Source organism: Oncorhynchus masou, unplaced genomic scaffold (assembly GCF_036934945.1).
Source record: "Oncorhynchus masou masou isolate Uvic2021 unplaced genomic scaffold, UVic_Omas_1.1 unplaced_scaffold_3320, whole genome shotgun sequence".
NCBI lineage: Eukaryota > Metazoa > Chordata > Actinopteri > Salmoniformes > Salmonidae > Oncorhynchus > Oncorhynchus masou.
In genome coordinates this window covers 7,311-32,185 of record NW_027009733.1, presented here as the reverse complement: position 1 = coordinate 32,185, position 24,875 = coordinate 7,311, and the positions used below count along the sequence as shown (strand labels likewise).

The 24,875-nt window shown below is 44.3% G+C and overlaps 1 protein-coding gene across 1 annotated transcript; it reads right to left on the bottom strand.

Annotated features, from left to right (window-relative positions):
• Positions 1-1,363: 1,363 nt before the first annotated feature.
• On the bottom strand, positions 1,364-20,545 carry LOC135534378 (rho guanine nucleotide exchange factor TIAM1-like; the record flags this gene model as incomplete). The annotated part of the gene is made up of 6 exons (XM_064961398.1): positions 1,364-1,378; positions 4,398-4,682; positions 5,058-5,230; positions 10,852-11,089; positions 13,426-13,647; positions 20,164-20,545. Coding segments are annotated over 6 exons (1,315 nt in total), but the record flags the coding sequence as incomplete, so codon positions are not given.
• Positions 20,546-24,875: the final 4,330 nt, after the last annotated feature.

The window sequence follows — 24,875 nt, the reverse complement described above, 5'->3', positions numbered from 1 at the left end:
CAATTAGAATACATTATTTATATCAACAGTATGACCTGAAATGGAACTGTTAAATTATATGCAATGTCTAAACGTGACTCCTCTACTGAATCAACGATCAGGGAGGGGACAGGCAGCCCATCTCAGGGAGGGGAGGGGGACAGACGGCCCATCTCAGGGAGGGGGACAGACGGCCCATCTCAGGGAGGGGGACAGACGACCCATCTCAGGGAGGGGGACAGACGGCCCATCTCAGGGAGGGGAGGGGGACAGACGGCCCATCTCAGGGAGGGAGGGGGACAGACGGCCCATCTCAGGGAGGGGAGGGGGACAGACGGCCCATCTAAGCGAGGGGAGGGGGACAGACGGCCCATCTAAGCGAGGGGAGGGGGACAGACGGCCCATCTAAGCGAGGGGAGGGGGACAGACGGCCCATCTCAGGGAGGGGGACAGACGGCCCATCTCAGGGAGGGGGACAGACGGCCCATCTCAGGGAGGGGGACAGACAGCCCATCTCAGAGAGCGGAGGGGGACAGACGGCCCATCTCAGGGAGGGGAGGGGGACAGACGACCCATCTCAGGGAGGGGAGGGGGACAGACGGCCCATCTCAGGGAGGGGAGGGGGACAGACGATCCATCTCAGAGAGGGGAGGGGGACAGACGGCCCATCTCAGAGAGGGGAGGGGGACAGACGGCCCATCTCAGGGAGGGGAGGGGGACAGACGGCCCATCTCAGGGAGGGGGACAGACGGCTGAGTTGGGTTATGCATAATAACACTGTCTCTCTGTCTCTCTCTCTCTCTCTCTCTGTCTCTCTCTCTCTCTGTCTCTCTCTCTCTCTGTCTCTCTCTCTCTGTCTCTCTCTCTCTGTCTCTCTCTCTCTCTCTCTCTCTCTGTCTCTCTCTCTCTGTCTCTCTCTCTCTGTCTCTCTCTCTCTGTCTCTCTCTCTCTGTCTGTCTCTCTCTCTCTGTCTCTCTGTATCTCTCTCTGTCTCTCTCTCTCTGTCTCTCTCTCTCTGTCTCTCTCTCTCTGTCTCTCTCTCTCTGTCTCTCTCTCTCTGTCTCTCTCTCTCTGTCTCTCTCTCTGTCTCTCTCTCTCTGTCTCTCTCTCTCTGTCTCTGTCTCTCTGTCTCTGTCTCTCTGTCTCTCTCTCTCTGTCTCTCTCTCTCTCTCTCTCTGTCTCTCTCTCTCTCTCTCTGTCTCTCTCTCTCTGTCTCTCTCTGTCTCCCTCTCTGTCTCCCTCTCTGTCTCCCTGTCTCTCTCTCTCTGTCTCTCTCTCTCTGTCTCTCTCTCTCTGTCTCTCTCTCTCTGTCTCTCTCTCTCTGTCTCTCTCTCTCTGTCTCTCTCTCTCTGTCTCTCTCTCTCTGTCTCTCTCTCTCTGTCTCTCAACAGACCCACACCTGAATGCAGGATAAGACAGACGTGAACAGCTTGCTGGATTTATTTCATTTTAAATTTGCATTTCTTCTACCAGTAGACTATTGGACGAATGTTAAATCCAGCAGCCAACCGAAAGGAGGAGCGAACCGCACGATGGATATACACTATAGCAGTTATTTATTCAGACCCATAACCATTCAATCTTTATGAAGAGAAGTGAAAGCCTCCTGCATCTAATTCTAGTCCTGTATTATTCAAAGCATGTCACTAGAATGATAAAGATAAGGACAAAACATATTTAATTTAGCCTGAAGCAACAATAGAGGAGAGAAAAGGGGAGGTTCAGTTGAAGTAGGAAGTTTACATACACCTTAGTCAAGTACATTTAAACTCAGTTTTTCACAATTCCTGACATTTAATACAAGTAAATATTCCCTGTCTTAGGTCAGTTAGGATCACCCCTTTATTTTAAGAATGTGCAATGTCAGAATAATAGTAGACAGAATGATTTATTTCAGCTTTTATTTATTTCATCACATTCCCAGTGGATCAGAATCAGTTTACAGACATTATATTAGTATTTGGTGGTATTGCCTTTAAATTGTTTAAATTGGGTCAAATGTTTCAGGTAGCCTTCCACAAGCTTCCCACAATGAGTTGGGTGAATTTTGGCCCATTCCTCATGACAGAGCTGGTGGAACTGAGTCAGGTTTGTAGGCCTCCTTGCTCGCACACGCTTTTTCAGTTCTGCCCACAAGTTGTCTATAGGATTGAGGTCAGGGCTTTGTGATGGCCACTCCAATACCTTGACTTTGTTGTCTTTAATACATTTTGCCACAACTTTGGAAGTATGCTTGGGGGTCAATGTCCATTTGGAAGACCCATTTGCGACCAAGCTTTAACTTCCTGACTGATGTCTTGAGATGTTGTTCTAATATAAATCGACATAATTTCCTCCCTCATGATGCCATCTATTTTGTGAAGTGCACCAGTCTCTCCTGCAGCAAAGCACCCCTACAACATGATGCTGCCACCCCCGTGCTTCACGGTTGGGATGGTGTTCTTCGGCTTGCAAGCCTCCCCCTTTTTCCTCCAAACATAACGATCGTCATTATGGCCATATTTTTGTTTCATCAGACAAGATATTTCTCCAAAAAATACGGTCTTTGTCCCCATGTGGACAAAAAACATAGTCTGGCTTTTATATGGTGGTTTTGGAGCAGTTGCTTGTTTCTTGCTGAACGGCCTTTCAGGTTATGACGAAATATGACTCGTTTTACTGTGGATATAGATATTTATGTACCTGTTTCCTCCAGCATCTTCACAAGGTCCTTTGCTGTTGTTCTGGGATTGAGTTGCACTTTTCACACCAAAGTACATTCATCTCTATGAGACAGAACGCGTCTCCTTCCTGAGCGGTATGACGGCTGCGTGGTCCCATGGTGTTTATTCTTGCATACTATTGTTTGTACAGATAAATGTGGTACTTTCAGGCATTTGAAAATTGCTCCCAAGGATGAACCAGACTTGTGGCCATCTACAATTGTTTTCTGAGGTCTTGGCTGATTTCTTTTGATTTTCCCATGATGTCAAGCAAAGAGGCAATGAGTTTGAAGGTAGACCTTGAAATACATCCACAGGTACACCTCCAATTGACTCAAAAGGTGTCAATTAGCCTATCAGAAGCTTCTAAAGCCATGACATAATTTTCTGGAATTTTCCAAGCTGTTTAAAGGCACAGTCAACTTAGTGTATGCAAACTTCTGACCCCCTGGAATTGTGATACAGTGAATTATAAGTGAAATAATCTGTCTGTAAACAATTGTTGGAAAAATGACTAGTGTCATGCACAAAGTAGATGTCCTAACCGACTTGACAAAACTATAGTTTGTTAACAAGAAATGTGTGGAGTGGTTGAAAAACTAGTTTTAATGACTCCAACCTAAGTGTATGTAAACTTCCGACTTCAACTGTCTGCGTCAGCTTAATAAATTATACAAAAAAAGACACTATTGTATTTCAAAATTAAAATCACATTCGCTAGCCTATACTTTTAACTGGTCCAGTATGGTCTTCCTCGTCTTGGTATCGGTAACTAAGCTCACACACTCACCTGGTCCAGTATGGTCTTCCTCTTCTTGGTATCGGTAACTAAGCTCACACACCTGGTCCAGTATGGTCTTCCTCTTCTCGGTATCGGTAACTAAGCTCACACTCTCTCTCACCTGGTCCAGTATGGTCTTCCTCTTCTTGGTATTGGTAACTAAGCTCACACACCTGGTCCAGTATGGTCTTCCTCTTCTCGTTATCGGTAACTAAGCTCACACTCTCTCTCACCTGGTCTAGTATGGTCTTCCTCTTCTCGGTATCGGTAACTAAGCTCACACTCTCTCTCACCTGGTCCAGTATGGTCTTTCTCTTCTTGGTATCGGTAACTAAGCTCACACACCTGGTTCAGTATGGTCTTCCTCTTCTCGTTATCGGTAACTAAGCTCACACTCTCTCTCACCTGGTCTAGTATGGTCTTCCTCTTCTCGGTATCGGTAACTAAGCTCACACTCTCTCTCACCTGGTCCAGTATGGTCTTTCTCTTCTTGGTATCGGTAACTAAGCTCACACACCTGGTTCAGTATGGTCTTCCTCTTCTCGTTATCGGTAACTAAGCTCACACTCTCTCTCACCTGGTCCAGTATGGTGTTCCTCTTCTCGGTATCGGTAACTAAGCTCACACACACACACACTCACCTGGTCCAGTATGGTCTTCCTCTTCTTGGTATCGGTAACTAAGCTCACACTCTCTCTCACCTGGTCTAGTATGGTCTTCCTCTTCTCGGTATTGGTAACTAAGCTCACACTCTCTCTCACCTGGTCCAGTATGGTGTTCCTCTTCTCGGTATCGGTAACTAAGCTCACACACCTGGTTCAGTATGGTCTTCCTCTTCTCGTTATCGGTAACTAAGCTCACACACACACACTCACCTGGTCCAGTATGGTCTTCCTCTTCTTGGTATCGGTAACTAAGCTCACACACACACTCACCTGGTCCAGTATGGTCTTCATCTTCTTGGTATCGGTAACTGAGCTCACACTCTCTCTCACCTGGTCCAGTATGGTCTTCCTCTTCTTGGTATCGGTCACGGCACTGAGCTGCATGTCTCCCATCTTCTTCATCTTCTCGTCCATGTCGATCTTCTGCTCCAGCTTCTTAATCTCCGCCCTCAACAGACGCACCGTGTCCTCCCGGTGATGCTGCCTGGCAACGGCCGCCGCGCACGCCGAGTGGATGGCCGTGATCCAGTTCTCCAGCTCAGTCTGGCTGCAGGACTACAGGGGTCAGAGGTCAAGGGTTAAATGGACAGGAGAGGTCGTCAGAGAGAGTCAACAAAGAGCTAACCTTCTGGGTTATAGACACCAACAGCTGCATTTTCATTGCCAACATACGGTTATTGAGTCCTTTACTGAACACTAACAGTATCTCTACCTCTTCAACTAACATCACACAGACCAGGTCTCTGAAGACAGAAATGACCAAGCAGATTAGAACACTGTACATCTAAGATAGAAAAACAGACCATTTTGAGATCAATTGAGGCATTTTTATTCACACTCCTTCAAGATCAAGAGAGGTGTCATTGTGGAGGTGACACAGCCTCCCTGACCAAGGACACACACACACACACACACACACACACCACCTACCTGGAAGAGAAAAGCATCTCCTAGAGAGTTGCTGAGGCAGAAGACAAAGTCCTTCTTGGGGTGTTCAGGTACGGCCTGGACGATACTGTTCTCAGCCCACACCGCATGTTTAGGAGCACTGTTGTGGTCGATCCCCGACCGCCCGTCTGTCTCGTAGAAGAACAGAGTGCATCCTGGGAGAAGACGGGGAAAAAGGAAGTTATTCAAAACTATCAATTGATCAATCACATGTTAGTATATAGCCCTTGTTCCTAAAACATTTGTCTCAAAGCGCAAAATGCATTGATTCGATAAATATCAATAGAAATGTCCTCCAGTGATATTAGAACCTTTCCTGTTGAAAAGTGATAGTATAAATACAGTAAAGTACACACTCAGGGGTAAAAAAATAAAATAAAATGTTTTGAGGAAAATATATATATATTTATTTTTTGGACAACTGCAGACTTCAAGAAGTTGGGCTGATGGGAAGTGGTGATGTCATCCGCCTCCCCCTTTGCCTGAGGAACAACAGAGGAGCAGTAGACAACTAAAGATGAAAGCACCCCCCCCCCCATGTCAAGACTTAACTAGCCCACCTTGATTGAAATGTGACATTTGTTATTAAGTCAGTCAGGTGTTAAATGAGGTGAAAAGGAGACTGGAGTGCCACTTTAATGTGATGTCCATTTCTAGAAACTAATATCTTTCTTCCTTTAAATATCTTACAAGGAGACATTTCCCTGCAGAAAACACAACAAATAAATAATAGCTTGATTTTTTTTCAATCAACTTAATTCTGCTCTCCAGTGGCCGACGGTATGTAGTGCAGGCCTGGATTCTCCAGGAGGGAGCATGCATCGGCAGAACGCTGACATGACTCTAGAACGCTGACGTGACTCTAGAACGCTGACGTGATTCTAGAACGCTGACGTGACTCTAGAACGCTGACGTGACCCAGTCAAGTGGGTTTTAAGGCCTACTCTGTGATATTTAGATTTAGTCCCAGATGGAACACAACTCCCTATAGAGTCCACTACTTTTGACCAGGCCCTGTAGTGCACTATATAGGGAATAGGATATGATTTGAAACATATACAGTCAAGAGGTGTTAGAGATAACGGGCAGTATCAGGACATATACACGGGTGTGAATAAATACAAATGTACTTTACTGAATACAGTACTAAATTAGATTTTAAAAACCTCTTCAGAAACTCATACAAGCTGTGTGTTGCTGAAATACCTTTTAAAGCATCTGTGTGTATGAATATAACGGGGTATGGCTATATAGGGTATAGTAGTAGTAGTAACAGGGTATAGTAGTAGTAACAGAGGATAGTAGTAGTAACAGGGTATAATAGTAGTAGTAGTAACAGAGGATAGTAGTAGTAACAGGGTATAATAGTAGTAGTAGTAACAGGGTATAATAGTAGTAGTAACAGGGTATAATAGTAGTAGAGTAGTAGTAGTAACAGGGTATAGTAGTAGTAGTAACAGGGTATAATAGTAGTAGAGTAGTAGTAGTAACAGGGTATAGTAGTAGTAGTAACAGGGCATAGTAGTAGTAGTAGTAACAGGGTATAGTAGTAGTAGTAACAGAGGATAGTAGTAGTAACAGGGTATAATAGTAGTAGAGTAGTAGTAACAGGGTATAATAGTAGTAGTAGTAACAGGGTATAGTAGTAGTAGTAGTAGTAACAGGGTATAGTAGTAACAGGGTACAGTAGTAGTAGTAGTAGTAACAGGGTACAGTAGTAGTAGTAGTAACAGGGTATAGTAGTAACAGGGTACAGTAGTAGTAGTAGTAACAGGGTATAGTAGTAACAGCGTACAGTAGTAGCAGTAGTAGTAGTAACAGGGTATAGTAGTAGTAGTAGTAGTAGTAGTAACAGGGTATAGTAGTAGTAGCAGTAGTAACAGGGTATAGTAGTAGTAGTAACAGGGTATAGTAGTAACAGGGTATAGTAGTAGTAGTAACAGGGTATAGCAGTAGCAGTAGTAGTAACAGGGTATAGTAGTAGTAGTAGTAGTAACAGGGTATAGTAGTAGTAGCAGTAGTAACAGGGTATAGTAGTAGTAGTAACAGGGTATAGTAGTAACAGGGTATAGTAGTAACAGGGTACAGTAGTAGTAGTAGTAACAGGGTATAGTAGTAACAGGGTACAGTAGTAGTAGTAGTAGTAGTAACAGGGTACAGTAGTAGTAACAGGGTATCGTAGTAGTAGTAGTAGTAACAGGGTACAGTAGTAGTAGTAGTAACAGGGTACAGTAGTAGTAGTAGTAACAGGGTATCGTAGTAGTAGTAGTAGTAGTAGTAACAGGGTATAGTAGTAGTAGTAACAGGGTATAGTAGAAACAGGGGATAGTAGTAATAATAGTAGTAAGAGGGGATAGTAGTAATAGTAGTAGTAGTAGTAGTGGTAACAGGGTATAGTAGTAGTAGTAATGGTAACAGGGTATAGTAGTAATAGTAGCAGTAACAGGGTATAGTAGTAGTACCAGTAGTAGTAACATGGTATAGAATTAGTAACAGGGTAAAGTAGTAGTACCAGTAGTAGTAACAGGGTATAGTAGTAGTACCAGTAGTAGTAACATGGTATAGTAGTAGTAATAGTAGTAGTAACAGGGGATAGTAGTAGTAGTAGTAGTAGTAGTAGTAACAGGGTATCGTAGTAGTAGTAGTAGTAGTAGTAGTAGTAGCAGTGACAGGGTATAGTAGTAGTAGTAGTAGTGACAGGGTATAGTAGTAGAAGTAGTAGTGACAGGGTGTAGTAGTAGTAGTAGTGACAGGGTATAGTAGTAGAAGTAGTAGTGACAGGGTATAGTAGTAGTAGTAGTAGTAGTAGTGACATGGTATAGTAGTAGTAGTAGTAGTAGTAGTAACAGGGTATAGTAGTAGTAGTAACAGGGAATAGTAGTAGTAGTAGTAGTAGTAACAGGGTATGGTAGTAATAGTAGTAGTAGTAGTGACAGGGTATAGTAGTAGTAGTAGTAGTAACAGGGTATGGTAGTAGTAGTAGTAGTAACAGGGTATAGTAGTAGTAGTAACAGGGTATAGCAGTAGTAGTAGTAGTGACAGGGTATAGTAGTAGTAGTAGTAGTGACAGGGTATAGTAGTAGTAGTAGTAACAGGGTATAGTAGTAGTAGTAACAGGGTATAGCAGTAGTAGTAGTAACAGGGTATAGTAGTAGTAGTAGTGACAGGGTATAGTAGTAGTAGTAGTGACAGGGTATAATAGTAGTAATAGTAGTAGTAACAGGGTATGGTAGTAATAGTAGTAGTAGTAGTGACAGGGTAGAGTAGTAGTAGTAGTAACAGGGTATAGTAGTAGTAGTAGTAGTAACAGGGTATAGTAGTAGTAGTAACAGGGTATAGCAGTAGTAGTAGTAACAGGGTATAGTAGTAGTAGTAGTGACAGGGTATAGTAGTAGTAGTAACAGGGTATAGTAGTAGTAGTGACAGGGTATAGTAGTAGTAGTAGTAACAGGGTATAGTAGTAGTAGTAGTGACAGGGTATAATAGTAGTAATAGTAGTAGTAACAGGGTATGGTAGTAATAGTAGTAGTAGTAGTGACAGGGTATAGTAGTAGTAGTAGTAACAGGGTATGGTAGTAGTAGTAGTAGTAACAGGGTGTAGTAGTAACAGGGTATAGCAGTAGTAGTAGTAACAGGGTATAGTAGTAGTAGTAACAGGGTATAGTAGTAGTAGTAACAGGGTATAGTAGAAATAGTAGTGACAGGGTATAATAGTAGTAATAGTAGTAGTAACAGGGTATAGTAGTAGTAGTAACAGGGTATAGCAGTAGTAGTAGTAACAGGGTATAGTAGTAGTAGTAACAGGGTATAGCAGTAGTAGTAGTAACAGGGTATAGTAGTAGTAGTAGTAACAGGGTATAGCAGTAGTAGTAGTAACAGGGTATAGCAGTAGTAGTAGTAACAGGGTATAGTAGTAGTAGTAGTGACAGGGTATAGTAGTAGTAGTAGTAACAGGGTATAGTAGCAGTAGTAGTAACAGGGTATAGTAGCAGTAGAAGTAGTAACAGGGTATAGTAATAGTAGTAGAAACAGGGTATGGTAGTAGTAGTAGTAGTAACAGGGTATAGTAGTAGTAGTAGTAGTAACAGGGTATAGTAGTAGTAGTAGTAACAGGGTATAGTAGTAGTAGTAGTAACAGGGTATAGTAGTAGTAGTAGTAGTGACAGGGTATAATAGTAGTAATAGTAGTAGTAACAGGGTATGGTAGTAGTAGTAGTAGTAGTAGTATTAACAGGGTATAGTAGTAGTAACAGGGTGTAGTAGTAACAGGGTATAGTAGTAGTAGTAGTAGTAGTAGTAACATGGTATAGTAGTAGTAGTAGTAACAGGGTATAGTAGTAGTAGTAGTGACAGGGTATAATAGTAGTAATAGTAGTAGTAGTAGTAGTAGTAGTAGTAGTAGTGACATGGTATAGTAGTAGTAGTAGTAGTAGTAGTAACAGGGTATAGTAGTAGTAGTAACAGGGAATAGTAGTAGTAGTAGTAACAGGGTATGGTAGTAGTAGTAGTAGTAACAGGGTATAGTAGTAGTAGTAACAGGGTATAGTAGTAGTAGTAGTAACAGGGTATAGTAGTAGTAGTAGTGACAGGGTATAATAGTAGTAATAGTAGTAGTAACAGGGTATGGTAGTAGTAGTAGTAGTAACAGGGTATAGCAGTAGTAGTAGTAACAGGGTATAGTAGTAGTAGTAGTGACAGGGTATAGTAGTAGTAGTAGTAACAGGGTATAGTAGTAGTAGTAGTGACAGGGTATAATAGTAGTAATAGTAGTAGTAACAGGGTATGGTGGTAGTAGTAGTAGTAGTGACGGGGTATAGTAGTAATAATAATAACAACAACAACAGTAATAATAATATAAATAGTAATACTAATAGTCATAATAATAATAATAATAATAGTAATAATAATAATAATAGTAATAGTAATAATAGTAATAATAATAATAGTAATAATAATAATAGTAATAATAGTAATAATAATAATAGTAATAATAATAGTAATAATCTTAGTAATAATAATAATAGTAATAATAATAATAGTAATAATAGTAATAATAATAATAGTAATAATAATAGTAATAATCTTAGTAATAATAATAATAATAATAATAGTAATAATAATAATAGTAATAATAGTAATAATAATAATAGTAATAATAATAATAGTAATAATAATAGTAATAATCTTAGTAATAATAATAATAATAATAATAGTAATAATAGTAGTAATAGTAATAATAATAATAGTAATAATAGTAGTAATAGTAATAATAATAATAGTAATAATAATACTAATGATAATAGTAATAATAGTAGTAATAATAGTAATAATAATAATAGTAATAATACTAGTAATAATAATAATAATAATACTAGTAATAATAATAGCAATAATAACAAAGGTAATAATAACAATAAGAGTGATAATGCCAAGTAAAGTGTGAGATAGCAGTGTGTATAGATACAGCATATACTGTATACTGTAGGGTAGGTACTAGTAATAATAATAGTTAGATAGCAGTGTGTATAGATACAGTAGATGGTTAGATAGCAGTGTGTATAGATACAGTATATACTGTATGTACCTACTGTAGGGTAGGTACTAGTAATAATAATAGATACAGTATATACTGTAGGGTAGGTACCTCTGAGGCAGACCCAGTAGATGGTTAGATAGCAGTGTGTATATATACAGTAGATAGTTAGATAGCAGTGTGTATAGATACAGTAGATGGTTAGATAGCAGTGTGTATAGATACAGTATATACTGTATGTACCTTTGAGGCAGACCCAGTAGCTCTTCCACTTCCTCCTGGTGGCAGACTCCACCTTCTTGTTCTTCTTGTGAACCAGGAAGTTCTTGACAGCCAGACGGCCTGCCTTCCTCACGGTTCCCTGGGCAACGCTGAGCAGGGGATCTGATTGGTAGGCTGAGCTCATGACGCTCTGTTCGTCACTCAGGGCTGACCCCGCCTCCTCCAGACTCTCTGTCTGACACGAGCTCATCTCCAACTCCTGATCATAACATTAAATTCAAATCAATAAAACGTTATTGTCCCTGAACAAACAGCAATTTGTTTGCAGCATAAACTACTGAATAACAGACTAAATGGAAACTCGGCAACAACAACTTCCCGAGTTACACCAGGAACGCACAATCCCTCCATCAGTGCTCAGACTGTCCGCATTAGTCAGAGAGGCTGGACTGAGGGCATGTAGGTCTGTTGTAAGGCAGGTCCTCACCAGACACCACCGGCAACAACATTGCCTATGGGCATAAACCCACCATCGCTGGACCAGACAGGACTGGCAAAAAGTGCTCTTCACTGACGAGTCGCGGTGTTGTCTCACCAGGGGTGATGGCCGGATTCACGTTTATCGTCAAAGGAATGAGCGTTACACCGAGGCCTGTACTCTGGAGAGGAATCGATTTGGAGGTGGAGGGTCCATCATGGTCTGAGGCATTGTTTCACAGCATCATCGGACTGAGCTTGTTGTCTTTGCAGGCAATCTCAATGCTGTGCGTTACGGTGAAGACGTCCTCCTCCCACATGTGGTACCCTTCCTGCAGGCTCATCCTGACATGACCCTTCAGCATGACAATGCCACCAGTCATACTGCTCGTTCCATGCGTGGAATGTCAGTGTTCTGCCATGGCCAGCAAAGAGCCCGGATCTCAATCCCATTGAGCACGTCTGGGACCTGTTGGATCGGAGGTTGAGGGCTAGGGCAGTTCCCCCCAGAAATGTCCGCCAACTTGGAGGTGTAAGTGTCCGGGATCTTGCAGAGATTGGTGAAAGAGTAGAGTAACTGAAGATCTCATACAACGCTGTGTACTACTCCCTTCACAGAACAGCGCAAACGGGCTCTAATGAAACTAGAAATTCCAGACAATTATGTCATGGCTTTCGAAGCTTCTGATAGGCATATTGACATCATTTGAGTCAATTGGAGGTGTACCTGTGGATGTATTTCAAGGCATACCTTCAGACTCAGTGCCTATTTGCTTGACATCATGGGAAATTCTAAAGAAATCAGCAGACCTCAGAAAAAAATGGAGACCTCCACAAGTCTGGTTCATCCTTGCGTTCATCTGTACAAACAATAGTACGCAAGTTTAAACACCATGGGACCACGCAGCCTTCATACCGAACGTACTTTGTGAAAAGTACAAATCAATCACAGAACAACAGCAAAGGACCTTGTGAAGATGCTGGAGGAAACAGGTACAAAACTGTATCTATATCTACAGTAAAACGAGTCCTATATCGACATAACCTGAAAGGCCGCTCAGCAAGGAAGAAGCTACTGCTCCAAAACCGCCATAAAAAAAGCCAGACTGCGGTTTGCAACTGCACATGGGGACAAAGATCGTACTTTTTGGAGAAATGTCCTCTGGTCTGATGAAACAAAAATAGAACTGTTTGGACATAATGACGATCGTTATGTTTGGAGGAAAGGGAAGCTTGCAAGCTGAAGAACACCATCCCAACCGTGAAGCACGGGGTGGCAGCATCATGTTGTGGGGGTGCTTTGCTGCAGGGGATACTGGTGCACTTCACAAAATATCATGACAAAGGAAAATTATGTGGATATATTGAAGCAACATCTCAAGACATCAGTGAGGAAGTTAACACTTGGTCGAAAATGGGTCTTCCAAATGGACAATGACCCCAAGCATACTTTCAAAGTTGTGGCAAAATGGCTTAAGGACAACAAAGTCAAGGTATTGGATTGGCCATCACAAAGCCCTGACCTCAATCCAAAAGAAAATGTGTGGGCAGAACTGCAAAAGCATATGCGAGAAAGGAGGCCTACAAACCTGACTCAGTTACACCAGCTCCGTCATGAGGAATGGGCAAAAATTCATCCAACTTATTGTGGAAAGCTTGTGGAAGGCTACCTGAAACGTTTGACCCAATTTAAACAATTTAAAGGCAATGCTACCAAATACTCTGGATAAGAGCGTCTGCTAAATGACTTAAATGTAAATGTAAAAATGTACTAATTGATTGTATGTAAACTTCTGACCCACTGGGAATGTGATGAAAGAAATAAAAGCTGAAAGAAATCATTCTCTCTACTATTATTTTGACATTTCACATTCTTAAAATAAAGTGGTGATCCTAACTGAACTAAGACAGGGAATTGTTACTAGGATTAAATCAGGAATGATGAAAAACTGGGTTTAAATGTATTTGGCTGAAGTAAACCTCCGACTTCAACTGTATATGTGTGTGTGTGTGTGTGTGTGTGTGTGTGTGTGTGTGTGTGTGTGTGTGTGTGTGTGTGTGTGTGTGTGTGTGTGTGTGTGTGTGTGTGTGTGTGTGTGAACCAGAACCACCACCCACCTGTCTGAAGTTCTCGTAGACCCCCTGGACCCCCTCACTGGCTCCTCCCCCACTGCTGCTTCCGCTGTCACTGCCAGCGAACAGGCTCCGCCCCGCCGCCGAGCACACGGAGAAGGACATAGACATGGTCTTATAGCGCCGGGACTGATGCTCCGCCCCCGAAGCCGTCACCCCGTCTATGCCACTGTCCTCGTACTCACTGCCATCTCCGGCTGTCACATCCTGGAAACACACACGTACAGACGCACAGGTGAGACACACACACACACACAGGTAGAGGTGGGACGGACAGACACACAGGTCACACACACACACACACACACACACACACACAGGTAGAGGTGGGACGGACAGACACACACACGTACAGACGCACAGGTGAGACACACAGGTAGAGGTGGGACGGACAGACACACACACGTACAGACACACAGGTGAGACACACAGGTAGAGGTGGGACGGACAGACACACAGGTGAGACACACAGGTAGAGGTGGGACGGACAGGCACACACACGTACAGAGACACAGGTGAGACACACACACACACAGGTAGAGGTGGGACACAAACACACACACACACACACACACACACACACACACAGGGAGAGGTGGGACGGACGGACACACACACAGGTAGAGGTGAGACACACACCGTCTATGGACATTCTACTGGTCTACAGACATGTAATCATCAGACTGACAGTAAAGCGCCAGGCTCCCGTCCTAGAGACCATACTGTCTCCGCAGATGTAAAGGTTGCAACCCTGCCCTTAAACATGTTGAGGTCATTGATCCTAGCCTACATATACTGATCCTAGCCTACCTTAGCTTAGCCTACAGATACTGATCCTAGCCTACCTTAGCTTAGCCTACAGATACTGATCCTAGCCTACCTTAGCTTAGCCTACAGATACTGATCCTAGCCTACCTTAGCTTAGCCTACAGATACTGATCCTAGCCTACAGATACTGATCCTAGCCTACAGATACTGATCCTAGCCTACAGATACTGATCCTAGCCTACAGATACTGATCCCAGCCTACAGATACTGATCCTAGCCTACAGATACTGATCCTAGCCTACAGATACTGATCCTAGCCTACAGATACTGATCCCAGCCTACAGATACTGATCCCAGCCTACAGATACTGATCCCAGCCTACAGATACTGATCCCAGCCTACAGATACTGATCCTAGCCTACAGATACTGATCCCAGCCTACAGATACTGATCCTAGCCTACAGATACTGATCCTAGCCTACAGATACTGATCCTAGCCTACCTTAGCTTAGCCTACAGATACTGATCCCAGCCTACAGATACTGATCCCAGCCTACAGATACTGATCCTAGCCTACCTTAGCCAAGAGCGTTACATAATCATCATTACATCAATTATTCACAGCCAATAATTGGCTTGACCTAACCTGACATAGCATGATAGCCTGTCGCCTGAAGTCTCCAGTGGCCTCTCCTCTTTGACAGGCTGGCTGGCTGACAGGCTGGGTGACGGGCTGGATGGGGAATCTAAGGAGGGTTCAACCAAACTGTTCTCACTCTGTCAGGTCACATGACCACATCATGCGATTGGCGGCTCCATTCACGCGCTGCCCGCCCCACACAGCCTCATGATGACAGGACCACCACCACCACACAACCTCATGATGACAGCACCACCACCACACAGCTTCATGATGACACCACCACCACACAGCCTCATGATGACACCACCACCACACAGCCTCATGATGACAGCACCATCACCACCACACAACCTCATGATGACAGCACCACCACCACACAGCTTCATGATGACAGCACCACCACCACACAGCCTCATGATGACAGCACCACCACACAACCTCATGATGACAGCACCACCACCACACAGCTTCATGATGACAGCACCACCACCACACAGCCTCATGATGACAGCACCACCACCACCACACAACCTCATGATGACAGCACCACCACCACACAGCCTCATGATGACAGCACCACCACCACACAGCCTCATGATGACAGCACCACCACCACACAGCCTCATGATGACACCACCACCACACAGCCTCATGATGACAGCACCACCACCACCACACACCTCATGATGACAGCACCACCACCACACAACCTCATGATGACAGCACCACCACCACACAACCTCATGATGACAGCACCACCACCACACAACCTCATGATGACAGCACCACCACCACACAACCTCATGATGACAGCACCACCACCACACAGCCTCATGATGACAGCACCACCACCACACAGCCTCATGACAGCACAACAGGGGGTGACTTTAAACACATACACACCCCTCACAAGCTAGACAATTTCCTGGGTAAAACGTTCCACTGTAATAGTGAAGGTGTAAACTTGGCAGTAGAAATTCTTAACAGTATATTTGACCTCTCAGCTTCCCTATCAAATCTAAACAGTATATTTGACCTCTCAGCTTCCCTATCAAATCTAAACAGTATATTTGACCTCTCAGCTTCCCTATCAAATCTAAACAGTATATTTGACCTCTCAGCTTCCCTGTCAAATCTAAACAGTATATTTGACCTCTCAGCTTCCCTATCAAATCTAAAAAAAAAATAAACAGAAGAAGAAAGAAAATGAACAACAATGACAAATGGTTGGATGAAGAATGCAAAAATCTAAGAAAGAAATTGAGAAACCTGTCCAAAAACATAGAGACCTGGAAAATCTGAGTTTATGCCTTCACTATTGTGAATCACTAAAACAATACAGAAATACACTACGGAAAAAGAAGGAACAGCACGTCAGAAATCAGCTCAATGTAATTGAAGAATGCATAGACTCTAAACACTTCTGGGAAAATTGGAAAACACTAACCAAACAACAACACAAAGAATTATCTATCCAAAATGGAGATGTATGGGTAAACCACTTCTCCAATGTTTTTGGCTCTATTACAAAGAACTAAGAGCAAAAACATATACATGATCAAATACAAATCTTAGAATCAACTATTAAAGACTACCAGAACCCACTGGATTCTCCAATTACCTTGAACGAGTTACAGGACAAAATAAAAACCCTCCAACCCAAAAAGGCCTGTGGTGTTGAAGGTATCCTCAATGAAATGATCAAATATACAGACAACAAATTCCAATTGGCAATACTAAAACTCTTTAACATCATCCTTAGCTCTGGCATCTTCCCCAATATTTGGAACCAAGGACTGATCAACCCAATCCATAAAAGTGGAGACAAATTTGACCCCAATAACTACCATGGAATATGCGTCAACAGCAACCTTTGGAAAATCCTCTGCATTATCATTAACATCAGACTTGTACATTTCCTCAATGAAAACAATGTACTGAGCAAATGTCAAATTAGCTTTTTACCAAATTACCGTACAACAGATCATGTATTCACCCTGCACACCCTATTTGACAACCAAACAAACCAAAACAAAGGCAAAGTCTTCTCATGCTTTGTTGATTTAAAAAAAGCCTTTGACTCAATTTGGCATGAGGCTCTGCTATACAAATTGATGGAAAGTGGTGTTGGGGGTAAAACATATAACATTATAAAATCCATGTACACAAACAACAAGTGTGCGGTTAAAATTGTCAAAAAACACACACGTCTTCAGACAGGGCCATGGGGTGAGACAGGGATGCAGCTTAAGCCCCACCCTCTTCAACATATATATCAACGAACTGGCGCGGGCACTAGAAAAGTCTGCAGCACCCGGCCTCACCCTACTAGAATCTGAAGTCAAATGTCTACTGTTTGCTGATTATCTGGTGCTTATGTCACCAACCAAGGAGGGCCAACAGCAGCACCTAGATCTTCTGCACAGATTCTGCCAGACCTGGGCCCTGACAGTAAACATCAGCGCCACAGGTAACTTCCACAAAGCTGTGAACGATCTGAGAGACAAGGCAAGAAGGGCATTCTATGCCATCAAAAGGAACATAAAATTCAACATACCAAATAGGATCTGGCTAAAAATACTTGAATCAGTCATAGAGCACATTGCCCTTTATGGTTGTGAGGTCTGGGGTCCGCTCACCAACCAAGACTTCACAAAATGGGACAAACACCAAATTGAGAGACTGCATGCAGGATTCCGCAAAAATATCCTCCATGTACAACGTAGAACACCAAATAATGCATGCAATTAGGCCGATACCCACTAATGATCAAAATCCAGACAAGAGCCGTTAAATTCTACAACCACCTAAAAGGAAGCGATTCCCAAACCTTCCATAACAAAGTCATCACCTACAGAGAGATGAACCTGGAGAAGTGTCCCCTAAGCAAGTTGGTCCTGGGACTCTGTTCACAAACACAAACACGCCCTACAGAGCCCCAGTACAGCAGCACAATTAGGCCCAACCAAATCATGAGAAAACAAAAAGATAATTACTTGACACATTGGAAGGAATTAACAAAAAAACAGAGCAATCTAGAATGCTAGTTGGCCCTAAAGAGAGAGTACACAGTGGCAGAATACCTGACCACTGTGACTGACCCAAAATTAAGGAAAGCTTTGACTACATACAGTCTCAGTGAGCACAGCCTTGCTATTGAGAAAGGCCGCCGTAGGCAGACATGGCTCTCAAGAGAAGACAGGCAATGTGCTCACTGCCCACATAATGAGGTGGAAACTGAGCTGCACTTCCTAACCTCCAGCCCAATGTATGACCATATTAGAGAGGCATATTTCCCTCAGATTACACAGATCCACAAAGAATTCGAAAACAAATCCAATTTTGAAAAACTCCCATATCTACTGGGTGAAATTCCAGTGTGCCATCACAGCAGCAAGATTTGTGACCTGTTGCCACGAGAAAAGGGCAACCAGTGAAGAACAAACACCATTGTAAATACAACCCATATTTATGCTTATTTAATTTCCCTTGTGTACCCTTAACCATTTGTACATCGTTGCAACACTGTGTATATATATATATATATATATATATATATATATATATATATATATATATATATACATACATATATATATATATATATACACACATATACACACACACACACACACACACACACATATATATATATATAATATGACATTTGTAATGTCTTTATTGTTTTGAAACTTCTGTATGTGTAATGTTTACTGTAAATTTTACTTTTGTATATTATCTACCTCTCTTGCTTTGGCAATGTTAAATGTTTCCCATGCCAATAAAGCGAGAGAGCGCGAGAGAGAGCGAGAGCGCGAGAGAGCGAGAGAGCGCGAGAGAGAGCGAGAGAGAGCGAGAGAGCGCGAGAGAGAGCGAGCGAGAGAGAGCGAGAGAGAGCGAGCGAGAGAGAGCGAGAGAGAGCGAGAGAGAGCGAGGAGAGAGCGAGCGAGAGAGAGCGAGAGAGAGAGAGCGAGAGAGAGCGAGAGAGAGCGAGAGAGAGCGAGAGAGAGAGAGAGAGAGAGAGAGAGAGACATAGGTCTGAGTTGCTGACCTCTTGCTAGTGCTGCTTGTGCTAACACTGTCTGTCAGACAAACACACAGATACACACACAGACACGTTGACTCTCTCACAAACACACACTCGTATAAAGACACGCACATGCATCGATTCACTCACAAACACAGTGCTTACAAACAAACATTCTCAAACACAAACACACAGATACATATGAGACACAGAACAACAGATGTAAGTAAACCAAATTGTCTATTTAAAAAAAATATATATATATATATATATATATATATATATATATATATATATATATATATATATATATATATATATTTTTTTTTTTTTTTCATGTGGAGTTGATCCACATCACATTGCGCTCCCAGTTCTCACTAAAAACCAACACAATCCCATATCTGTCAGGGCTCGGGGGTCGATTCCATTCCAATCCAGGAAGCTTCGGTGAAATTCAAACTCCAAATGTTTTTCCAATTAGGAAAATTTGAAAACTGGAGTTGGAATTTGGTTTACGTTCTGAATCGACGGAACCCCAACCCTGACAGTGTAAAATCCTACCTGTACGCTCTGTGCAATAGGATCATAATATTAACAATAACACTGATATGTGGTCCCGTGTGTATTATAGTATTATTATATTATATATATATATTATTATTATAGACCGTATATAGAGTGACTAGTGAAAGTCCACAAAAACATTGCACAGTCTTCACATTTCGCAGCCTTAAAATGAAATATATTTTATTATTTAGAATTATAATATATAATTATATTTTTTTTACAGATCTACAAATTAAAAGAAAGTTAGAACTTGAAATGAATTCAAAAATGAAATTGCCTGTGTCTTCACCCCCCCCCAGAGATCATACTCGGAGGAAGCACCTTTGGCAGACATTATAGCTGTGAATCAATTTGAAGATTCTACCAACTCTTACACAACTCTTAGAGTAACATATATCCATTGTCTCCAAACAGAATTTCTGAGCTTGAGCAATTTTGACAAAAACTCTGGATATATGTTACTCTAAGAGTTACTCTTCAAAATGATTTACAGATTTAATGTCTGCCAAATGTGCTTCCTCCCAGTATGCACTGGGGGGGGGGGGATCGTTATTCTGTATTTCTTAGTAATTTAGAAAATGTTCTTTAACTTTGAAAATGTGGGGCAGGTTGTGTAGATCATTCGGGGAATAATTTTCTGCGATCGCTTTTTTCAGATGACATTTTAAGGCAGCAAAACTGTGAAGACTGGGGGTGTCGTCTTTCACTGTGATCCTACCTGTATGGTCTGTGCTCTGCGGCCCTGCATGGTGTTACAGGAGGCAGCCTGGTGATTGGTCAGGCCCTCAGACAGGCAGTGTGAGCGTCGACAGGGCAGAGTGTACGCTCCGTACGAGTTCCCATCCTCCTCCGACGGAGACAGCATCTTATCGTCCTCCCCTTCCCGGGCTTCGCGGTTAGCGTCATGGTGCCACTTGGCATAGCGTGCCACGGGCCGGCGAGTTGGGGTCTTCTGACCGCCATACAGCTGATCCAGGGAGTTGGCCCTGCCAGCAGCGTCCACACCCTCCAGACCCTCTGGGGACACGAGCCCCAGCAGGCCTTCACAATCAGGGAAGTCCCTGTCGTCTGCCTCCTCTGTGTCGATGATCTCCTCTGTGCTGAAAAGGAGAGAGAATACTTGATTAATCCACACAGATGGAAAAATTTGATTTGAACTGACAACCCTTCAGTTGCCTGTTTCTTTACATTTACATGTTAGTCATTTAGCACATCCAGAGAGACTTGCAGTTAGTACATTCATCTTAAGGTAGCTGGGTGAGACAACCACATATCACAGTCTAACCTGGTGAGGTGTTCTGAGGTCTGACTTCTCTAACCTGGTGAGGTGTTCCTGGCTGAGGCCTGACTTCTCTAACCTGGTGAGGTGTTCCTGGCTGAGGTCTGACTTCTCTAACCTGGTGAGGTGTTCCTGGCTGAGGCCTGACTTCTCTAACCTGGTGAGGTGTTCTGAGGCCTGACTTCTCTAACCTGGTGAGGTGTTCTGAGGTCTGACTTCTCTAACCTGGTGAGGTGTTCTGAGGCCTGACTTCTCTAACCTGGTGAGGTGTTCTGAGGTCTGACTTCTCTAACCTGGTGAGGTGTTCCTGGCTGAGGTCTGACTTCTCTAACCTGGTGAGGTGTTCTGAGGCCTGACTTCTCTAACCTGGTGAGGTGTTCTGAGGTCTGACTTCTCTAACCTGGTGAGGTGTTCTGAGGTCTGACTTCTCTAACCTGGTGAGGTGTTCTGAGGTCTGACTTCTCTAACCTGGTGAGGTGTTCCTGGCTGAGGCCTGACTTCTCTAACCTGGTGAGGTGTTATGAGGTCTGACTTCTCTAACCTGGTGAGGTGTTCCTGGCTGAGGCCTGACTTCTCTAACCTGGTGAGGTGTTCTGAGGTCTGACTTCTCTAACCTGGTGAGGTGTTCCTGCCTGAGGTCTGACTTCTCTAACCTGGTGAGGTGTTCCTGGCTGAGGCCTGACTTCTCTAACCTGGTGAGGTGTTCTGAGGTCTGACTTCTCTAACCTGGTGAGGTGTTCTGAGGCCTGACTTCTCTAACCTGGTGAGGTGTTCTGAGGTCTGACTTCTCTAACCTGGTGAGGTGTTCCTGGCTGAGGTCTGACTTCTCTAACCTGGTGAGGTGTTCCTGGCTGAGGCCTGACTTCTCTAACCTGGTGAGGTGTTCCTGGCTGAGGCCTGACTTCTCTAACCTGGTGAGGTGTTCTGAGGTCTGACTTCTCTAACCTGGTGAGGTGTTCCTGCCTGAGGTCTGACTTCTCTAACCTGGTGAGGTGTTCCTGGCTGAGGCCTGACTTCTCTAACCTGGTGAGGTGTTCTGAGGTCTGACTTCTCTAACCTGGTGAGGTGTTCTGAGGTCTGACTTCTCTAACCTGGTGAGGTGTTCTGAGGTCTGACTTCTCTAACCTGGTGAGGTGTTCTGAGGCCTGACTTCTCTAACCTGGTGAGGTGTTCTGAGGTCTGACTTCTCTAACCTGGTGAGGTGTTCCTGGCTGAGGTCTGACTTCTCTAACCTGGTGAGGTGTTCCTGGCTGAGGCCTGACTTCTCTAACCTGGTGAGGTGTTCCTGGCTGAGGCCTGACTTCTCTAACCTGGTGAGGTGTTCCTGGCTGAGGTCTGCCTTCTCTAACCTGGTGAGGTGTTCTGAGGTCTGACTTCTCTAACCTGGTGAGGTGTTCTGAGGTCTGACTTCTCTAACCTGGTGAGGTGTTCTGAGGTCTGACTTCTCTAACCTGGTGAGGTGTTCCTGGCTGAGGTCTGACTTCTCTAACCTGGTGAGGTGTTCCTGGCTGAGGTCTGACTTCTCTAACCTGGTGAGGTGTTCCTGGCTGAGGTCTGCCTTCTCTAACCTGGTGAGGTGTTCTGAGGTCTGACTTCTCTAACCTGGTGAGGTGTTCTGAGGTCTGACTTCTCTAACCTGGTGAGGTGTTCCTGGCTGAGGTCTGACTTCTCTAACCTGGTGAGGTGTTCTGAGGTCTGACTTCTCTAACCTGGTGAGGTGTTCCTGTCTGAGGCCTGACTTCTCTAACCTGGTGAGGTGTTCCTGGCTGAGGCCTGACTTCTCTAACCTGGTGAGGTGTTCTGAGGTCTGACTTCTCTAACCTGGTGAGGTGTTCTGAGGTCTGACTTCTCTAACCTGGTGAGGTGTTCCTGGCTGAGGTCTGACTTCTCTAACCTGGTGAGGTGTTCTGAGGTCTGACTTCTCTAACCTGGTGAGGTGTTCTGAGGTCTGACTTCTCTAACCTGGTGAGGTGTTCTGAGGTCTGACTTCTCTAACCTGGTGAGGTGTTCCTGGCTGAGGTCTAACTTCTCTAACCTGGTGAGGTGTTCTGAGGTCTGACTTCTCTAACCTGGTGAGGTGTTCCTGGCTGAGGCCTGACTTCTCTAACCTGGTGAGGTGTTCCTGGCTGAGGCCTGACTTCTCTAACCTGGTGAGGTGTTCCTGGCTGAGGTCTGCCTTCTCTAACCTGGTGAGGTGTTCCTGGCTGAGGTCTGACTTCTCTAACCTGGTGAGGTGTTCCTGGCTGAGGTCTGCCTTCTCTAACCTGGTGAAGTGTTCCTGGCTGAGGTCTGACTTCTCTAACCTGGTGAGGTGTTCCTGGCTGAGGTCTGCCTTCTCTAACCTGGTGAGGTGTTCTGAGGTCTGACTTCTCTAACCTGGTGAGGTGTTCCTGGCTGAGGTCTGACTTCTCTAACCTGGTGAGGTGTTCTGAGGTCTGACTTCTCTAACCTGGTGAGGTGTTCTGAGGTCTGACTTCTCTAACCTGGTGAGGTGTTCTGAGGTCTGACTTCTCTAACCTGGTGAGGTGTTCTGAGGTCTGACTTCTCTAACCTGGTGAGGTGTTCTGAGGTCTGACTTCTCTAACCTGGTGAGGTGTTCTGAGGTCTGACTTCTCTAACCTGGTGAGGTGTTCTGAGGTCTGACTTCTCTAACCTGGTGAGGTGTTCTGAGGTCTGACTTCTCTAACCTGGTGAGGTGTTCCTGGCTGAGGTCTGACTTCTCTAACCTGGTGAGGTGTTCCTGGCTGAGGTGTCTGAGGTCTGACTCTAACCTGGTGAGGTGTTCTGAGGTCTGACTTCTCTAACCTGGTGAGGTGTTCCTGGCTGAGGCCTGACTTCTCTAACCTGGTGAGGTGTTCCTGGCTGAGGTCTGACTTCTCTAACCTGGTGAGGTGTTCCTGGCTGAGGCCTGATTTCTCTAACCTGGTGAGGTGTTCCTGGCTGAGGTCTGACTTCTCTAACCTGGTGAGGTGTTCCTGGCTGAGGTCTGACTTCTCTAACCTGGTGAGGTGTTCTGAGGTCTGACTTCTCTAACCTGGTGAGGTGTTCCTGGCTGAGGTCTGCCTTCTCTAACCTGGTGAGGTGTTCCTGGCTGAGGTCTGCCTTATCTAACCTGGTGAGGTGTTCTGAGGTCTGACTTCTCTAACCTGGTGAGGTGTTCTGAGGTCTGACTTCTCTAACCTGGTGAGGTGTTCCTGGCTGAGGTCTGACTTCTCTATCCTGGTGAGGTGTTCTGAGGCCTGACTTCTCTAACCTGGTGAGGTGTTCCTGGCTGAGGTCTGACTTCTCTAACCTGGTGAGGTGTTCTGAGGTCTGACTTCTCTAACCTGGTGAGGTGTTCCTGGCTGAGGCCTGACTTCTCTAACCTGGTGAGGTGTTCTGAGGTCTGACTTCTCTAACCTGGTGAGGTGTTCCTGGCTGAGGCCTGACTTCTCTAACCTGGTGAGGTGTTCCTGGCTGAGGTCTGACTTCTCTAACCTGGTGAGGTGTTCCTGGCTGAGGTCTGACTTCTCTAACCTGGTGAGGTGTTCCTGGCTGAGGTCTGACTTCTCTAACCTGGTGAGGTGTTCTGAGGTCTGACTTCTCTAACCTGGTGAGGTGTTCCTGGCTGAGGTCTGACTTCTCTAACCTGGTGAGGTGTTCCTGGCTGAGGTCTGACTTCTCTAACCTGGTGAGGTGTTCTGAGGTCTGACTTCTCTAACCTGGTGAGGTGTTCTGAGGTCTGACTTCTCTAACCTGGTGAGGTGTTCTGAGGTCTGACTTCTCTAACCTGGTGAGGTGTTCTGAGGTCTGACTTCTCTAACCTGGTGAGGTGTTCCTGGCTGAGGTCTGACTTCTCTAACCTGGTGAGGTGTTCCTGGCTGAGGTCTGACTTCTCTAACCTGGTGAGGTGTTCCTGGCTGAGGTCTGACTTCTCTAACCTGGTGAGGTGTCTGAGGTCTGACTTCTCTAACCTGGTGAGGTGTCTGAGGTCTGACTTCTCTAACCTGGTGAGGTGTTCTGAGGTCTGACTTCTCTAACCTGGTGAGGTGTTCCTGGCTGAGGTCTGACTTCTCTAACCTGGTGAGGTGTTCCTGGCTGAGGTCTGACTTCTCTAACCTGGTGAGGTGTTCCTGGCTGAGGGTGGCTGAGGTCTGACTTCTCTAACCTGG